Genomic DNA, 19,355 nt, shown 5'->3' on the forward strand with positions numbered 1-19,355 from the left:
AAATGGAGGTACAAATCTCCAATAATCCATCTCATTTTAGATAAAAGAAACTTTTGTTGAAACTTTTCAACATCAACACTATAACCACTGACATCACATCATCTTAAACGACATGCCTGCCCTTTTACAACTGAACAGGAATCAGTTTGTTGTTGTCCTTACTGTTTTGTTTTGTTTTGTTTTGTTTTGTTTTTTGCAATGTTCTAACCAGGCTGTTTACACTAAACTAATCCAGAAATCAAAATGTAAATGAATTGACAATGCCTCAGACAATGTGATGAAGCACATCATACTGTTAATTCATCTGAACTGACTACAGTTGCAGATTTTGTCCAGTCAAATGGGGATTATTATAAATGTGCAAGAACTGACTTGAAACACCCTACAATTTTAAAAAACAAAGTAAGCTGACGCATCTTTACCTACCATGATACAATTTAGGTCCAAATTGAAATCCAAAAAGTTTGCTGATACCAATATGCATTTAAAATCCTGACTGTGTTAAACATTTCACATTACGTCACCAAAATTTCAAACTTTGATACATTACTAGTATAGAAAAAAGATACATGGTACCTCTTTTGATATCATGCAAAAAGGAAAAAAAAAGTTCTTGGCACACAAATAGATGTCTTTTCTTTCCTTTTGTTGTTTTTTTTTTTTTTTTTTTTTTTTTTTACCTGCTGGTCTCAAAAAAGTCACTGAACACTGTCTGACTTTGCTGCAAGCCAAATTTCAGGCAGGACAGCAAAGACTGAACTGAACTGAAGTCTTGAATGAGCACTTAGATCATTTTTCATAGCTTAGATACCTTCAATACTATAATTTACTGATACTGCATCATTTTAAAACACGTTACCAAAAAAGTACTTAAGTATTGATACTTCTGACAACCTTATTTTGACGGGTATGTTGTTCCATTGTTACAATTAGCCTAATCAATCAGTGGATAAGCTAGCCATTTAAGGACATCTGACATTTTATAAACCAAAAGAATGATCAAGAAAATCAAATCATGCAAATTAATAAATAATGCACATTTATCATTAGTTGCAGCCTTACTATATTTTCATAAGGGCATGCACAAACATTAAGGGATTCATTTCTTCAGGTACCATGTCCACCCAAAGTCAAGTCAGAGTAAACCTGACAAGGCATTAATTTAAGCGACAACTCCAGTCACTCAGTTTACTGTCTTTTGACCATATCATAAAAATAACACTGACAGCAGGACTATGAATCTAACCCATGATCTCCTGCTTAAAGCTATGGGACACCAGGGCCACGTGGCAGACATGTAAAGAATTGGCATGAGGCAGATTCTCCTTGCTCAGAATGCCTTCATGAGTAAACATATTTGCATAAGTGGCTGAGCGACATGAATTATGGGTCCTCCTCCTCGGCATTTGCCAGCTGCCTTCTGTCGGTTCAATTGGGAGTGATATATGTGTGAAGATCAGGTGGCAGGGAAGAGAAAGGGCGGGGTGAGAGGGGTGGAAGGAGGGGGGTAAAAGGCCACAGCCAGTTCCCAAGTGCTCGGGCGGCGACCCCAGGAGGCCCCTCCAGTGCCAGCCTGACCACAGCTGGGGCTGAGGCGACACACACTCACACTTGACCTTGAAATAAGACTGAGAGGGACACAGCATGTGTGCATTCTCTCTTGATGACTGACATGACGGTAAAATGTGATGAATTAGTGAGGTCGTCAGTAACGCATGGATTAGGCTGTGTGAAAACAAAAGGAAAACATCTCAAAACACATGTATCATTATACTGGTCCATTGAGTACCTTCATTTTAAAGTTGCAACCACTGATCAATTATTAATGGATGATTACATTAATCAGCAACTATTTCGATTATCATTTTGAGTTATTTTAATAACTTAATATTAATATTTTAATTTTTCAAATAACAAATGCCCAAATTTTCTGACTTCAGCTTCTCAAATGTGAAAATTAGGGCTGCAACTAACAATTATTTTCAGAGTTGGTTAATTGGTTGATTATATTCTGGATTAAAGTTTGATGTTTGACATTTTTCACCATTTTCTGACATTTTTCCCAAAGCTCAACATGACATTCTCAAATGTCTTGTTTTGTCCACAGCCCAAAGGTACTAGTAAAGAAATCAAAGACAGCAGTGAAGAAACCAAGATACATTCACATTTAAGAAGCTGAAATCAGAGAATTTGGACTTTTGTTCTTAAAAAATTACTCAAACTAATTAATTGATTATCAAAACAGTTGGCAATTAATTTATTAACTGATTGATCACTGAAGCTGCGGGGAAAATTTTCTGTTTCTTTACTCCTCTCTGACAATAAACTGAATATTTTGGGGTTTTGGACAAAATAAGACATTTGAGGATGTCATCTTGGGCTTTGGGAAATACTGATCGACATGTTTCACCATTTTCTGACATTTTATAGACCAAACAAGAACTGATTAATAAAGAAAATGATGGACAACACATTTTTCAACTGACAGATAGGTCTCCTACTAGAGGATTAAATAATCAATTAACCAAGAAAATAAAAAGCATGAACTGAGAATGAAAATCACTGTTTGCTGCAGCCCTACTTTATTTTATTGCAAGAGATAAAATAGTGCATACCATCATGAGCATTAAATGTTGAACCCTCAAACTATGTCATAAAAAATACAGCTGATTATTTTTGTCATAATTCTACTATTCCATGCCAAATTAGCTCTACAGTGTGTTCTGCTTTTGGGAAAGCAGGATAATTATTGTAAAGGTCAGCTGGAGAGTAATCAAATCATCCTCCACAATGTTCATTCTGCAAATCCACTGCCATGCCCCCTGATATCTACCTCTGGTGCTGTGCTGGTGATTCAAGTCAATTAGAGGTGTGCTTGTGAATTTCGTTAGTGTTTGGATGAAAAGGAGAAAGCTGTCAGTCAAAAGGCCACTCTGGCTTTGTATCTGGGGGGCTGCGAGGGGCTCTAAACCTGTATTTGTATGAATAAAAATGAAGGGATTTAGGAGCAGACTGTTTCTTCTGCAGACTTGTCAAAAATCTGACCTTCGCTGCAGCAGAGGGGGTTGATGGGAGAGGAGGGTGGAAGAAAAAAATTGAAGATTTGAGAAGCCGAGGCTCAGTGACTTCTGCATAAAAAAGGTGTTACTGAAAAAAAATAGGTGAACAGGAGATGAAATAAAATGTATGTCAGAATGAAAGGCTGTTCTCCATGCTCTTTTGCTCTCTGAGGTATAGTCCAGCAGTAAAATAAATCCACAGAATTATTCAACAAGAGATTGAGACAGATTTGTCTGTGTGATGACAATCCTATACGGGGGAGACCGCCTGTCAATGTCAGGTAAGAGACAAAGACTCAATCTCCTGCTCCAAACAATGCTTCAGATGTTAGAACATCAAATACAAGAAGACTTCCTCTGCATTCTTAGATTTTGTAATGGGAGGCCATGCTCATATGTAGCAACAAATCTAATCTTTGAGCCAACTTGTACTGTTTTTAATTCCAGTGTAGTGCCTGGAATAGACATAACACAGCCCCACACGGCTATTCATGTCATCGCAACAGCTACTGGTCTATTTAGGCAGCTACCACTGATGAGGTTACACCACAAGACCTCTGAGTTAAAGCATGGAAAAACTAAGATTTTTAAGCACACACACCAAGGCCCTAAATTTGGTGGCCCAAATGCAAACTTGTGTAAAAACAATACAGAAAAGGAAATTCAACGCAACTTAACACAGCCTTCCTTAACAGTGACACTTGTGTTTTCAAATCTTTCCACTTTTAACAATCAAAACACTTTATGGGCTTGGCATACACAATCCACAACTGGTACTTAGCTTGGTTTAGTGGTGTGTGTTTTCAATATAGCAGGGAGAAACTAACAAAGATAAACATCAACAAATGGCTCACTGACCAAAATTATTAGTGTAAAAAATGTGGCACTGCAGGCCTCAACATTAGGGAGAACCTGATTGATTTGGGCAAGGAAAATGCCACATTGAGTAATAAATCTAGATACTCACTTGCCCAATCGGGCAAGGGGAAAAAAAAGAATGCAACACAGCGTTTTTTCTGGAGGTGATGAAGGTAATGAAGGAGTGAACCATCTCACTTCCTTCTTATTCACCTCTGTCGAGAGTTGCACATGTGCAGTATTAATTATACAGCAGTGAGTAAAGACAAACTTTTATGAGCTGAAGCACATTTCAATTATCCTGGAAAGAGGAGTTTCTTTGGGTGGCATTAGAGGATGGGGGTGAAATTTCAAATATGTATAACCCAGTTCGCAGCAAGGTTGAGTGCCTGACAGATAAAACGGGTTCTTTCTTCAAAGGCACTTGAAGTTTCTGAAAAACGCTACCGGAGTGTCGAGAGCCAACAGCATCTCGTTTGATAAGCATCCAAGAGGGCTGCCGACTACCCCTCCTCTGAAGCCTTGCCGGTGTTTGTACAAAACACACTACAGCAAGTCAGGTAGTTGCAAAACTGATTCCCACAGCATGTCATTAAAGCATATCAGAAACACTAGCTCCACTAATTACTTTGTTTTTAATTGGGAACCGCTAATAAATAAAATAATCTGTATCAGGGCAGGTAAAAATTGATTTTGAGCATGTTGACTTATGCCTGATCGGGCAAGTGAAAAAAAACAAAACAAAAAAAACCCATCAACATTGCCATATGGTCAATAAGAAAAAAAGTACACAAATATACTCCATCATTGTAATAACCTCCATGTTCCTGATGCTCATAGGGAATATCATATTTTTTCATTATAAACATAATGTACGTACCACTCTGTTCTATAGGTTTAAAACCAAAAGAACCTTTGTAGAACAGAAAACACCAGAATTTTTTGCAAGCCAGTGCACATTTAAAGACAGATGCTGTGGAAAGCACTCAATTATATGGGTCTAATGAGGTTAGGGATGGGGCATTAGATATCAGGATAAATCCAAACCATCCCATTTAAATCAGAGGAAAGGCTCCCGCTTCCTGGGACTGATTTGCCTGGCTGACGGAGCAAGGTGGAGCTGAGGCATCACAACATATGGTCCAGCGTTGGCCCAGCTTCCTCATCTGTGCTCTCATTGTTCGGGAGTCGAGCGAGGACCACATTTTCCAGGAGTTGAAGGAAAGAAAAGAGAGACAACACTTCCTTTCCCAGAACAATTTATCTCTCTGCTTGACAAGACTCCCTGCTATATTTACCCAACTAAAATTGCAGATGATATACTTCCAGCTGCACTACTCTCCAGCTCTATGGCACATGCTCCTGTCAATCACCCCAGTTACAACAGAACCTTCAGCCAGACAGAGAACGCAACAGAGAAAGACGGAAAGAAAGAAAAGAAGAGAAGAGAGACAGAGAGGGGCTGAGAAACCTAATTCATATTTCCTTAGCTGGTTGGCTTTTGTTGTTAGAGGGAGCTCAGATACACAGCAGAGTGAATGGAATTACTGGTCTTTCATTAAGCAGACAGCTGGGCCACTGCAAAACCTCAAAGCAGCAACAAAACAGCCCACCCACAAGACTTCCTACCAGAATACTGCTGTGTTTCTGTATGAGAGACACAGACACAGACATGTATTAGGTTGTTATGCTGCTGCCAAAACAAAACAAATTGATCAGTCTGTCAAGCACAGAATTCAGCTCTACTGTGGTTATTTGATCTCCATTTTGTCTCTCATCAGGGCATGGATGTAACATTTGAGAGACTGGCTGCACAGGGGATTTGGGCTTAAGGATGCAACAAGGCTTTCAAACATCCTTGACATGGACTCATTACTTCATGCAAATGTCCTCACAAAATATTTCACTTTTATATTCGACCTCCACTCTGGTCAAATACAGTAAGTGTAATGGAATCAGTTTAAGTGAGGGGAACAGAGGAACATAGGCTTTCGGTGATTTGAGGGCTGCGGGGAAAGGGTTATATGGAGAGGAAAAGGGAAGAGGAGGGTTAACCAGTGCGGTGGATTCCTCCTCAGCCAGCAGCGCCTGTCCATCTCACAGTGGCAGAGGCATTCCCTGGAGGAAGGCAACAGCGGTGGGGGCTCAGACTGCGCAGCTCCATGTGTTGCATCTTTCCCATTGCTTATGAATTCTACAACTGGAGCTGTAGGGCTGTGGGAGCTGCCAGGGCTCTCATTGCAAAGGCATGACAACATGCAGGATTGCCCTAAGAGCCAGTTTGGACATCTCTTGGAAAAGGGGGGGTGTTAGAGAGGCACCACTGCATTTACACACACTTCGACTCACTTATGATCAGTCACAACAGTTAATGATAGTGTGATTAAAATCAAATCGAAAGACTTTTTGTCCAATCAGCGGACCAAAATCCAAAGAGTATCAATTTACTATCACAGAAGACAAAAAACAGCAATTACTCATAAAAGAGAAACTACAACTAGGGTATGCCTGGCATATTTGCTAAAAAAAAAAAAAAGAAAGAAAAAAGACTAACTTTAACAAATGCAGACTTTGTGTAACCTGTGTGATGGAGGTCTAGAACAGTTTGTTGTGAAAGTAAGCTAGCTAGTTAGCAGCTACGAGTCAGGCTAAAGACATTTAAAACAGCCTAAAACCAGAGGTCTTAGGCTATCCGTTCCATGCATTTCATTCATCCATACTGTTCCACAGGAGTCACATGGTTGGAAGCTTTAACGTTTAGGTTTTCTGTAGACTGAAGCTCATTGTCTATTCCTTTACACAGGTTGACTTTGAAAGCGTCTCTGTAGTGTTTTTCCTTTTATCATATAAAACAAAGTTCTGTGAAATGAGCCATCTGCCATGTTGAATGTTTTGAACATGATGTTGTCAACACCATGCAGTTTGACTGGTCAAATGTGTAGATGTCAGAAGTGGAAAAAAATCGACCTTGGTCTGAAAAAATAAAAGCTGTAATATCTCTCATTCCGATGTTGATGTGAAAGCAATTGCTGCTGACAGGTTCAAAAAATGTTACTGATGTGCAACCTAATCTGATGGGAAAAATGTGTTTCAAGTTCCTTTATAAGTAGAAAAATACAATACAGTATTTAACTGTATCTGAGGGGAATGTTACTGCACTTTTTCACTGATGCAGGGCTTGATATCTTCTCCTTTTTTTGTTCAGAGGCACTTGCACTTCATCACCGCATAACATTTAGCTTCACTGTCTTCTGATAATGAGGATATTTTAATAACATTCACAAACAGCAATACTGGGACACTTTGGGATGTCTTAAAATAATCCAATGGAAATATCTCTTTCACTGTAAAAGGCCAAAGCATTTCTCAGTAGAATATGACTGAGCACACCTGTTTAAATATCTCCTAAGTATACAGACAAAAAAGGGAAAAATACACTTTGTGAAAACAATCTGGGTATGCTCAAATATACAGTGCTAACTGCTGATGTTTACTCAAGTAATGTGTTAAAAGAAGGGACAAAAATGACAAATTGATAGCTATTTTCAACTGTGCAATCTTTAATGAACAGTGAGAGACTAAAAATATTTAGCATTTTTGCCCATTTGGGGTACTTTCACACCTAACATAGTTTGTACAGGTCAAAGAAACTCTGGTGTATTAGCCTGTTTCGTTCGGTTTGTCTAAAGCCAGGGCCACACTACGACATTTTAGCCCTAATCTCCCACCCATTGACAAATGTGGAAGATCGCAGACAACCTCCATGATCAGAGGCAAACTAATGCATGCCCCTGAGTGCGAGGACTGCAACGTGTGAACTGTTCAGAGATGTGATCCAGAGCTTGGCGAGAACTCTCTGGTGACTCGCCAAGGCCGAGACAGGTTAAAAGGACAAAAGCACAGCAGGCCATAAAGCCTTAATACAGAACCACTATAACTTTTATACATATCTATATCTAAAAATGAGCATAAAGTAATTAGAAAGCCACAGTGGCTATAAAGTTAGTCAATAGTTAAAGCGAGCTCCACATCCAGCAGCACCAATGCAGCTCTGAGGAGACACACAGGTTTGGCTGAGCGAGACAACACCTGCTGCATACTGATGCTTCAGTATTAGTAATGTAATGTCACTTTGTTTGTTTTTGTGATGACATATAGCTTAAGTGTTTCCTCTAGATGCACATGTTAGACCAGAAGCAACTGTGCGCTGCTGATACAATAACACTTTTTTTTTCAAGAGGAGAGGAGACAAGTGGAGAGGAGAGGGGAGGAGGATGCATTAATGTCATATTATTTTGCGCTATGGATGCATATTTACCGATCTACATTATTTTACACAGTCATGATTAAAGTTTATAAATGGAGAGGAAAGTGGTTCTGTCATCACTATAACAACTCTATTGGTCGGTGTGAACCCTTCATATCCAGGTCATATATATGTAGCAACACAAGAGTAACATGCTGCACACTGTTTCAGAATTAATAATCTCACTTCTACCGTGTTTTCATGACAACATATAGTCATAAAGCAGACGGGGGATTCTTTGAGTGAATGATCCTGTAGTTTGTGACCCTCCTATCTCTGTTCAGTCATGTAGTGTTAAGTACAGCACGTTAAAGACTCATGACTTCGAGGCAGAGTGGCGTAGTGTGAACGGCACAGTGATCTGATGACTCTGAAAGTCTTATAGTGTGGCCCTGGCAAGACCTGATGTGAAAGCTGTCAGTCAACCAGCTTGGGCTGCACATTTCAAACTGGTACTAATCTTATCACCTTACACCCACCCTACATCACCACAGTCCCACATACCTTTTATGTTGTTGAGTACTTCCTTGAGGTGGCCAAAGCTGTTCAGTAATGGGTCCTGTTCTTCATCCTGGGCAGAGAAGAAAAACTTGATGAGAACATAATGGGATCTGACTAGTTGAATCTAGGTTGAATGAGTGCTATAAAATCATCAGTTTCTAGAAATGAACATGGCATTTTATGCAGTATATCCAGCATATAAACAGAAATAACCGATTCAAAAATGTACCTGTAGGACTATTTTTTCAGAGTTGCCAACTATATTGACTCTTGACAGACATAACAAGCCTGAATTATGCCTGCCCACTCAACACTAGTGACATCTTTTTTTCAACGGATATATTTCTACTTCTTCAAACAAAGCTGACTGAAGATGCAAGAAAATATATCTTCAGTTTTTGATACAGTGGATCTTGGCACCTTAATAAGCAGCAAATAACTTTGCAGGCAGCAGATTTATTGTTTCAATTGGTGACAGTACAAAATACGGCTGCAAGACACTCATTTTCAAGATGACAAATTTCAAAAATCAAACAGTTTGCAGCAAGTACTGCAAGACAACAAAAGCTGTCATGCCCTCCTGACCCAATACAGGTCACGTGAATAGCTTTGTACCATTTCTTATATATTCATCTTTGCTTTTGTGTAACACGTAGTGCAATGAGCCACATCAATATCCTGAATAATGACATATAAGCAGCACAAATCATCAGTCCACATTGCAAACATGACATCAAAGGAAGCTGTTACAAGCTTTGAAAAGCCCTTTGACAAGCTTCATGAATTTGCAACAGGTGGATTCAAAAGGACAAAGAATAAATGAAAATGAATATTTAAATGAAGTGTTTTTGTATTCTCAATAGACTCTCATTTCTAGCGATACGTTTTCTCATTGTGGGTTGTCCAGTGTAAACTGAAGGCAAATAAAACATATTTCTACAGTCACTAGACCTATTACATGCTGTCCCCTCTACACCAGCATCCACTGATGACACAATATCTAAGTGTAAAACAAAAGTAAACTACAATGACGAGGAATGAGTCAGCGATTACTGTGGAATTTATAACAATGTAATTCCTATGATTCTCACAGATTTAAGTGTCCTTAAATATAACTTCCATCAGATAGGAACAATGACCCTTGGAATATCAGTTCGATGTTGATGTCGTCTGACCAATTATCCTGTAGTTTGGTGACAAGAAAAAAAATAAATAGAGGAATATACTCAAAAGAATTCAGATGTCCAGCAGGTAGCCTTTGGATGTAACCTCTTTATAATTACCAACATTTTGACTGATTTTGTCATAATTGATGTATGAAACATGTTTTTGAGGTCACAGAGACCTTGACCTTGACCCTGATCTGTTCATTCTTGAGCCTAAGTGGTCATTTACGCAGAATTTGAAGAAATTCCCTGAGATTTTACATCACAAGAATAGGTCGACCCAAAAACATAATGCCTGTGGTCACAATAAACTCAGTTTCTCAAAAACTGTCAATCACAGAGGTCCTTCAGGATACAGTCATGGATGTGCACAATAAAATTAGAGTAAAGGGTCCAGAAGTATGCGAGATTAGCTGCAGACAGTCTCTATGGCTGTTTGTCACACACATAAGTGATTGCATGATCCCCTAAAGTCAATTAAAAATTTTAAAATGTCATTGTTAACTTACCAGTGGAGTGTGCGTATTCCATCTGGAGTTCCTCTTGATAGCTCCAACAACAGTACCAATTTCACCCTGGATGATGTAGATATTCTTGTCCACCATGCTGCTTGTCTGAGAGAAAAACAGAAAAGAAGAAACTGAAACCATGGCCTAAAGATCATTCTATATCATCAATATTCCTTCCATATAACTCTGTATAACAGCATGAGATCTGAAATAGCTAAGATACTATGTCTATAATGATAGATTAAGTACCCCCCCAACCCCACCCAACTTCGCTTTTCACAATAAGTGGACAGAGGAAATAAAAAGAGATGTATCAATGAATAAAAACAATGTAATTATCTTGCTGTACACTCCTCATGAAGCCATCCTTAATACTATGGCTGGGTTTAGCTTAAAAAAATAACAATACTAGTATCTTTAAAGCGATACTAAAAGCATTAAATAACTTCATTCAATACCTATTTCTTCCCACTTCATTCAGTACCCACCGTAAATGGAAACCTTCCTGAAATAAGCCATCCACATTTTATGCATTTATGTTTATTAGATGCTACAGGTGTGTAGTAAAAACATACTTTACAACAAACTGGTGGCATGTCGACCCGATGAACTATCAATTTCTTCACATACACTACACCTGACTTCAACACACTATATGGGCTGTAGCTGTTGCAGTCACAGGCCAATCACACTTTACATTAAACTGAAGAAAGCTTGCACTGATTAGCTGTAGACAGAACCCTTTATTTCTAAACCTGGCTACAAAAAAATGTAAATTCAAATGAAGGTACTGCTTGACTGGATAAGTTTAAATACTATTCGGTAGTGGTTTATCTCTGTTCACTTAAAGCTATTGAGTACAGATACCCAGCTGTATGACATACTACTTTTGTAATATCTCCAATGTTAGTCAGCCTGGTAAATAAAGTTTGACTTTATGCTGTCTTTCTATCTCCTCAGGAGTTGCACTACTGACAGGACAGCTGGGTCTCATGACAGTGACACTGTACCAGAGGTCAGAGTCATTTTGGATTAAACGGCTTGATGCTACAGAAGCATTTACACTACTGATGTCAATTTGAGGTAGAAACACCACTACAAACTACTTGACTCAAAGGGAGAACTAAATATTGTTAATATACTGGTAGGGCTGCACAATAAATCGCAATAAAATCACAATATGGCCAAGTCCAGAATCCAAATCACAGAACCAGAACCAAATCGTAGTTTTCTAAAAAGGAAAAATGTGTGACAAAACAGCATTAAAATGAGGTACTACAGTGCTGCAGACTTGATCTGGCCTAAAAATCTTGAAAGAAAACATGTTTGTTTGGTGCAGACCAAAATCGTGCAGCCCTATTTACTGGTATCAATAATGCCGTGATTATTATCAGTAAACTAATTTGATTTAGAAATTGCAGATAATCTAAAAAACTGAATGTCTACCACTGGGTGTGCAATCGACTATCAGTCAGCCAACCAATCACTTAGAGACACAAATGGGGTACAGAACTATGGTATATAAAAATACAGAATTTACAAAGGAGATCAGCATATACTGACAACTGTAAATAATGCCCTACAGACCACTGAGCCATCAAGCAAAATGGTCTAACATTTTATCTACACCAAACCATCAGAGTACACTGGAATCCATTTAATGTCATGAATAAATAGTCCTTTAGACTTCATATAACCAATATGAAAATCTGAAATACTGCAAAACATATGAAAATGAAGCTGCCAGGCTTAAAGTCAAACTATGAAGTCTCATCCTTAAATGAATATAAAATCTAAGAACCGAACAGCAAATTTCCATGTGTACCTTGACAATGCCTAGAACCAATATGGATAACCAAACAGAATCAAAATGACATGCTGTTCATATTTGACAAGCAGTATACCTCAAAATGGTTGGATTAACCTTTTTTCTTGTGTCATGAAAGCCATGCCAGATAATACTCTTACTTTGCAGGAAGATTTATGAGTGGAGAGACTGGGTGGCTGAGGCCACTGTCTTTTAAATTCATGGTAAGCAGTCTATTCAAAATAATATGGATGAAGGTGTGACAGATTTTTAAACCACCAGTTCCAATCTAAATCTATGATATTGTATTTTCCAAAACAATACAGCTGCACAGTGGCCAAAGCAGGTGCAGGAAACTTAGCAGAACCAGTCATTTTACGTTAGAGCTGCAACGATTTATCAAATAATCGATTATTAATCAATTATTAAATTAATCAACTCATAATCGATTTGAGTGATCTTCTAAAGAAAAAAGTTTCATTCTGATTCTAGCTTCTTAAATGTGAACATTTTCTGGTTTCTTCCTGGTTTCTGAGTAGGGCTGCACAGTTAATCGAATTTTTATCAAAACTGCAATATGGCTTTCTGCATTTTTCAAATGGCAGGATGTGTGTCAAAACACTTTTAAATGAATGAATGTCATGAGGCAGAGATGACCTGTTCCGCTAATCAGATTCTACAGACTCAAAAAAACATCTTCATTTGGTACAGATTCCTGCAAAAACAAATCACATCATTTTAACATGTTTTTCAATCACAATAAGAATGATGAAGTAAAATTAAGCATTACCTCTAATATCACAATTGCTATATCAGTCAAGATAATCACAATTTGATTTTTTTTTTTTTTTCAAAATCACTCAGCCCTTTTTCTAAGGACATGGATCACCATTTTATGAACCAAACAACTCATCCAGAATCCAGAAAATGATCGACAGATTAACTAATAATACAAAAAAAAGGTAACAGGAAAGACGTGAAAAATAGGCCCAAACATGCAGAGCAGTCATGACTAGACTGTGACAGGATTAATTAATCAATTAATCAAGGAAATAATATACAGATTAATCAACAATGAAAATAATCATTAGTTACAGCCTTACTTAAGGCTAAATGTAAAACTGTACAGCTCTTCATTAAGTAAAAGCTGTCTGCATCACAGCTTACCTTCGATTATTTTCATTGTTTTTTTTTTCCTTAAGGACATAGCAGGTGAGAGAAGAGGTAGTGGCCTGTTGTTCAATAATGTGTGAAAGATACTGTTTAATGCTAGGGATGCACAATACTGGATTTTTGCCAATATCCTATAAGCCGATATTTCCAACTCATTTTGCAGAGTTCTGATGCTGATATGCACATAGTTTTCCACATTATTGCAGAGAACATCATGTTTCCCCTGCAGGGTAGGAAATTAGCATCAGCCACCAGCCAAATGCTAGTAAAACATGAAAGTGTCGGGTAGATTTCAAACACAAAAGAATTATTTACCATTGAATGCCTGGCGAATTTGAACTTTCAGTCTGTGGCTGGTAGATGTTCACATTTTAAAAATTAAATTCGCCATCCTGCTCTCTTGTAACGGATTAACATATTATTGTGCCTACTCTCCGACTCACTGTCTGATGCAGACAGAAAATACAATGCTTTTCTAAATGTCCATGTTTACTAGGCAAAATAACAAAAATACTACTACAGACATTATTCACTCATATTGTTTTAATCTTCACAAATTCATCATAATGGTCGGCATGATATCTCTTAAAATGGCCAATTACATTTGCAGCAGTGAATGAATATCATTTGCAAATAGAAACTTTGCTATTTGTTTACTTTTCAGACCTCGATATTGCAGACATACTTGCCTTGCATGTGCATAATATAAGTGTCATCCTATCAGCCTGTCATATACACTTGCCACCTCTGCCACCATGGACACTGACAAACACCTTGCTTTCCCAGTTGTTCATTTATATTATGTGCTGTAGTGTTTCCCTGCCATTCAAGTGATGGACATATGCACCTTATCTATAACCGCTTGGAGGGCCCAAGTCAATCATAGCTAACAATGTATGAGAGTCTGGGTACACCTGGACAAGTTGCCATCTGACACTTTGCTAGACAGCAACCGCACCACTGTGCCACCCCTGCACCTGCAGCTGAACCTAGAGGTTGTGGATAGTGACAAATCACCCACCTCTGCAGGCTTTTAGCTATGAGAGGATTTTACTGTCCACTCCACACTGACTGATTACAGAAAAAGAAAGTACAGAAAAAGGAAAAGGGTAAAAAGGTTGGAGCTCCTGCTTAAGATTCATCTTATATTCATATAAGCCTTGGATGTTTCAGCATGAAACATAACTGTGTGTTTGGCACAAATTCAGAAAACCACAAATTAGGGCCAGATCAATAGGACTACACCTTCCCCTAAGTTTTTTAGGTGAAGCTGAGCAATTTTAAGTTTGTGTTAGAGGGCTTCTCAATCAATATTTTCTGTATTCTGAATTCTATTCTAATTAACATGTTTTATTCAATTATATTCCAGACAAAATAAACTGTAATTCTTGCATCTCTCCCCTCCATATCAGTACCTTATAGGTTACAACATTTTAAACGCCAGTTTATGATATAAAGATGGCTCCCTGGTTTTATGAAGAGTAGATATTCAAATATAATATAAGGTTTTTCCATTGTCACTTTTGGACATGCCAAGTCAAATCATGGCACACAGACCTGCATTTCCATTGCCAGTTATAGGGTAACGATCAGCTTTGATGTCACATATATCATTAAACATAGTGCACTGTGCAACTCCAGAACCTTGATCAGGGGTTCCAACTGCAGAACTGACATATGTTTGATGGTGAGGGAAACTGGAGCACCCAGCCCACACAGGCACAGGGAGAACATGTAAACTCCAAAACCAGGATTTCAACATGAGACCCTCTTGCTGTGAGACAACAGTACAAATCACCATAATGCCAGCAGTTGTGCTGGAGTTGTCTGCAAGCAGGTTGCAGTGGCATCTTGCCAGCTGTGGCCAAGTCAAGTCTGTGTCATGAGACTCAACTTATGTCTGTGCAGGGGAGCAGAGAGAAAGAGGTTTTTAAAAGTGTCTGGGTGTTCAGCTCTCAGTATTTTTGTAGTTTCTCACAGAGTCTTCTGTAGCTCCTACATCAGTGTTTGTACTTTCAGGCATCTGCTTTATATTGCTGTTTCATGTTCGCTTTCAGCTGGATAGGAGTCTTGTTAAGTTTTTTTAACCTCTGTCTTTGCATGATTGCACTGTTCCTAGTAGAGCTGTAACATCAAGTCAATTAATCAATTAGTCGTCAGCTATCAAATTCATCTTCAACTACTCTGATTATCGATTAATCATTTCAGTTCAGCCTTTCTTTAATCAAGAAAATTTTACTGGTTTCTTTAGTCCACTGTGACACTAAGCTGAATATCTTTATCAATAATATTTGCAGACAAAACAAAACATCTGAGGATGACCCCTTGGAACCAAACAACTAATCAATTAACCACGAAAATGATCAACAGAATCATTAATGAATAATTGTTAGTTGCAGCCCTAGCTCCTGGTGATGCTAACAAATAAATCACTGCATGTTGCGGAGTAAACTCTAGACTTCCTCGCTTGGTCTTAGATATCATATCAGTGACAGCTGGTAGTTCACGTTGGTTTATGATAACCAGGTGGATGTCACAATGCCACAACAATGCCCTCTAATCTGCCACAAATACATGAACAGACAACTAAAAGCCAAGGCCTCGGCATTCAGAATCTTACATTATCATAATGAAAGCCTTAATGCATGTTGCATTAAGGCTGCTGCAAAGTGCAGCATAATACAGTTATACAGCAAAATCAAGTGATATAAGCCAGTGAGTTGCCTGTCAGGTGAAATAGGAAGGTGCTCACTGGCTAATTAGATTAGGACAGTAGCGTCTCTTCACAGGCTAAGCTAGCAGGCTAGCTCTCCTCCACAGTGTGTGTCAAAAGCTACTGACAGTCCTCTGAGACTAACACGAATACGATGACATAGTGACAGGACACATGGCTACTATTTAGTTCATATATATCAAAGCATTGAAGAGTTTAACGTTACACATTTGATGCAAAAACTAGAGCAGGAACCCTGGCAGTTCACAGTTAGCTCAGATAGCTAGCGTTTCAACCGGCTGAAGTAAGCTACATGTCTCTTCAGTGTTTGTCCTCTCAGACAGCAGTCATTTATTTATTTGATTTAATAAAGCAACGCGTCTGTTGACAGATATACAAACACGCTTTTCTGCTTCTCTAAAAATAAATATATTACCTGTGCGGTGCTGCTATTTCAAAGATGGAGTCCTGCTGTAGCTAACGCTAGCCTGGCTCGGCAAGCTAGCAGGCTAGCCGGGCCAACAGTGAATGAAGAAGAGCAAAGTTCAGTTCACTACGACGAAAAGACCAACTAAAAATGTCGGACATTCCACTGCGTGATAAAGTAGTACTCCCAAATACGACCTATTAATTCACTGTCCAGAAAACTGCCCCATAAGTGAATAAAGTGAACACCTTCCTGCAGCTGTCAGTCTGGTCCTGGTAAACACACTGACGTGGAAAAGCTCTGCACTCTCAGCCTAGCATTATGACAGAGGAATGATTGACAAGCTGCTAAACTGACCACTTTACGCGTCATATAATACAAATACATATCACAGAATTTTAATTTGAGCTATATTAGAACTTTTGCTATTTTCTTTAATCATACAGTATGAAAGGGACTCCCAGAAAATAAAATACTATTTGCGTTACAGAGATAAAGGGGCGGGACAACGGGAGCTGTAGTGGAGTAAGAGTTGGTTGCGCTCGGTTGATGACGAAAGCACGGTTTGCAAGAGCTACTTCACATCAGCAATTAAACGTACAAGGTGTAACTCTGCACTCAGGAAGGTCTCTGCTTTACAGAGAAATTTATTGTTAGAAAAGTTGGCTTGTTGAGGACAAATTTTGTTTGAGTAATAATCTAAAAGAAGGTTGCTTTAGAATTTTTGCATAGTATATGGCCAGCAAAAATATATTAGAGACATTTACTGTATGAATACAAGAATATTTTGGGGTGGGTGCATTATAAAAAGGAAACATGGGCAAACAATGCACTGCAAATTAAAGATGTTTTTATACATTTGAAGGTAATGTGACGGAAATAATGTTTTTTGTGTTTAGTATTGGAAAAGTTCCATGTTTGCAAGAAGAGATGAACAGACTCCAAACCAAATTTTTGTCTTGTATAATCATAAACTGCAGCAATATGGCACCACGCCAAGAGACCTTAAATAGACAATTCACCCTGAAATCAAAAATATTTTTCCTCTTTACCTGTTTATCCATCAAGAATTTTATGTTTGTAAGTTGCAGAGATTTGGAAATATCATCAGTAGAGATGTCTGCCTTCAAGAAGGCAGTTAACATTTGTTCATTTTCATACAGACTGATGAAACTTTTTTCTTTTTCTTTCTTTTTTCTTCTGGATCTCAGTACAATAATGCCATTGTGGGGTGACCTCTGGATCTCAATTTTCCAAAGTGTCCTCCCAAAGGTTAATTTGTTTGTGTGTTTGTTTGTTTTTTAACTGTTTATGGCAGCAAATTTTGAAATGCAAAGTTTAATGCCAATAATCTGTTTTGCTTGCTGTAGTTCAAGATATAAACATGTTACTGCTAAATTATTAACCAGTTGTGTATATATTTACCTATATTTACCATATCTAAACCTATATTTACATCTGGGGGCTGTGGGACAAAGAGGGATCTGCGGCCTAATGCAGTCCTGCAGTGGAGTGAAAGGTAGTGACAAGGCCCAGAGCTTGAATTCTCACCAAGGCTCTCATAAAAAAAAGTTTTATTTTAAAAGGGGGAATTTGGACAACATTATTTAAAGGTGTTAGAAATGAGTCTGGAGAAAGATATTGATGAGTCTCATTCAGAGACAAATTGCCCACCGCTTTCATTGCTTTGGGTTGGTAACCCATTGTGTCAGCTTTTGATGTATTTGATGACCTGGCCAATCCAAAGTGGAGGTATTGACAACATGCATGGTAACCCAAAGTGTGGGTAGTTGATAACCTGGCCAGACCAAAGCATCAGTATTTGAAAGCCTGCATGCCAACCCAAACTGTAGGCATTTGGCCTCCTGGCCAATCCAAAGCATCATATTTGGTGACCTGAATGCCAACCCAAAGCATTGGTAGTTGATGCCCTGGCTAACTGGCTAAGTTTGATGAGCTGCATGCTAACCCAAAGTATTAGTATTTGATGACAAAGTTTGGTATGATGTCAAAACTACCAATAAATCAGACAAATTACACCAAAAACAACACAAGATAATTACCAATTTCCATGTACCTACCTCCTGAAATACATATACATACAATGATTCATGCAGTATGGATGGATCCAAAACAATGTATTTTTAGTGTTAGTTCTTTGTCTGGTAAAAATGTGAAATTGCTCAGTATAATGTTATATGTTGCAGGCCTTTCAATCCTACATGATTGTCTAGATCCACCTACTTTACCAGTGTGGTATGAATGATTACCATAGAATTTTCCTAATGACAGATTATCCAGTGAATTAAAACAAAGTCCTTAGCATGCCTTTTGCTTCAGCAGCTAGTAACAATCTCGGGGGCACTCCAGTACTCCAGTTTAAAAGGCGACTCTGCTTACATTCTTTTCCAGGTTTTTCAAATGGAATGGTACATTCAGGTTTTAGCAAAAAGCAGTATTGTAGGTTACAGCACTGATGCCCCCCCCTTCCTTCCCCAAACCTAAACAGTTTATATGTAACAACGTTGTTATGCAGAAACCTACGTCAGGTCACATGGGAAAATGTTTTTAGAAGGGCTAAGGAAAACAGTATTTTGATGATCAAACATATGTACTCTGGCTAAAATTTGAATGTCTGCATTTGAATACACAAGGAACCTTATTGGAGAGCTACAGAATGATATAAAAACCTAAGAAAAACAAATCAAAGGTGAACATACACACATGCATCCACAAGAGCATGCATTCACACACACAACCACTTGATCTTTGTGGCTTAAGTATAGGGAGTGAGACAAAGTCACACATGAGAGATGCAGCTTATCTAGCGTTTTGT

At 38.3% G+C, this 19,355-nt stretch overlaps 1 protein-coding gene across 6 annotated transcripts in view; it reads right to left on the reverse strand.

The window, feature by feature from the left end:
• Window positions 1–16,829, reverse strand: part of gbf1 (golgi brefeldin A resistant guanine nucleotide exchange factor 1) — a 110,916-nt gene extending 94,087 nt beyond the window's left edge. For 4 of the 6 annotated variants that reach the window (XM_084735172.1, XM_084735171.1, XM_084735170.1 and 1 more), the window contains exons 1-3: window positions 16,529–16,829; window positions 10,400–10,504; window positions 8,728–8,794 (exon numbers count right to left, since the gene is read on the reverse strand). In XM_084735172.1, coding sequence (XP_084591298.1) covers window positions 8,728–8,794; window positions 10,400–10,495 — 163 coding nt within the window. In that variant the 5' untranslated portion in view covers window positions 10,496–10,504; window positions 16,529–16,829. The remainder of the gene's footprint in view (window positions 1–8,727; window positions 8,795–10,399; window positions 10,505–16,528) is intronic. The other 2 variants (XM_084735173.1, XM_084735168.1) reach the window with 2 other exon arrangements.
• Window positions 16,830–19,355: the final 2,526 nt, after the last annotated feature.

Source organism: Lutjanus erythropterus, chromosome 14 (assembly GCF_056507025.1).
Source record: "Lutjanus erythropterus isolate fLutEry1 chromosome 14, fLutEry1.hap2, whole genome shotgun sequence".
NCBI lineage: Eukaryota > Metazoa > Chordata > Actinopteri > Lutjaniformes > Lutjanidae > Lutjanus > Lutjanus erythropterus.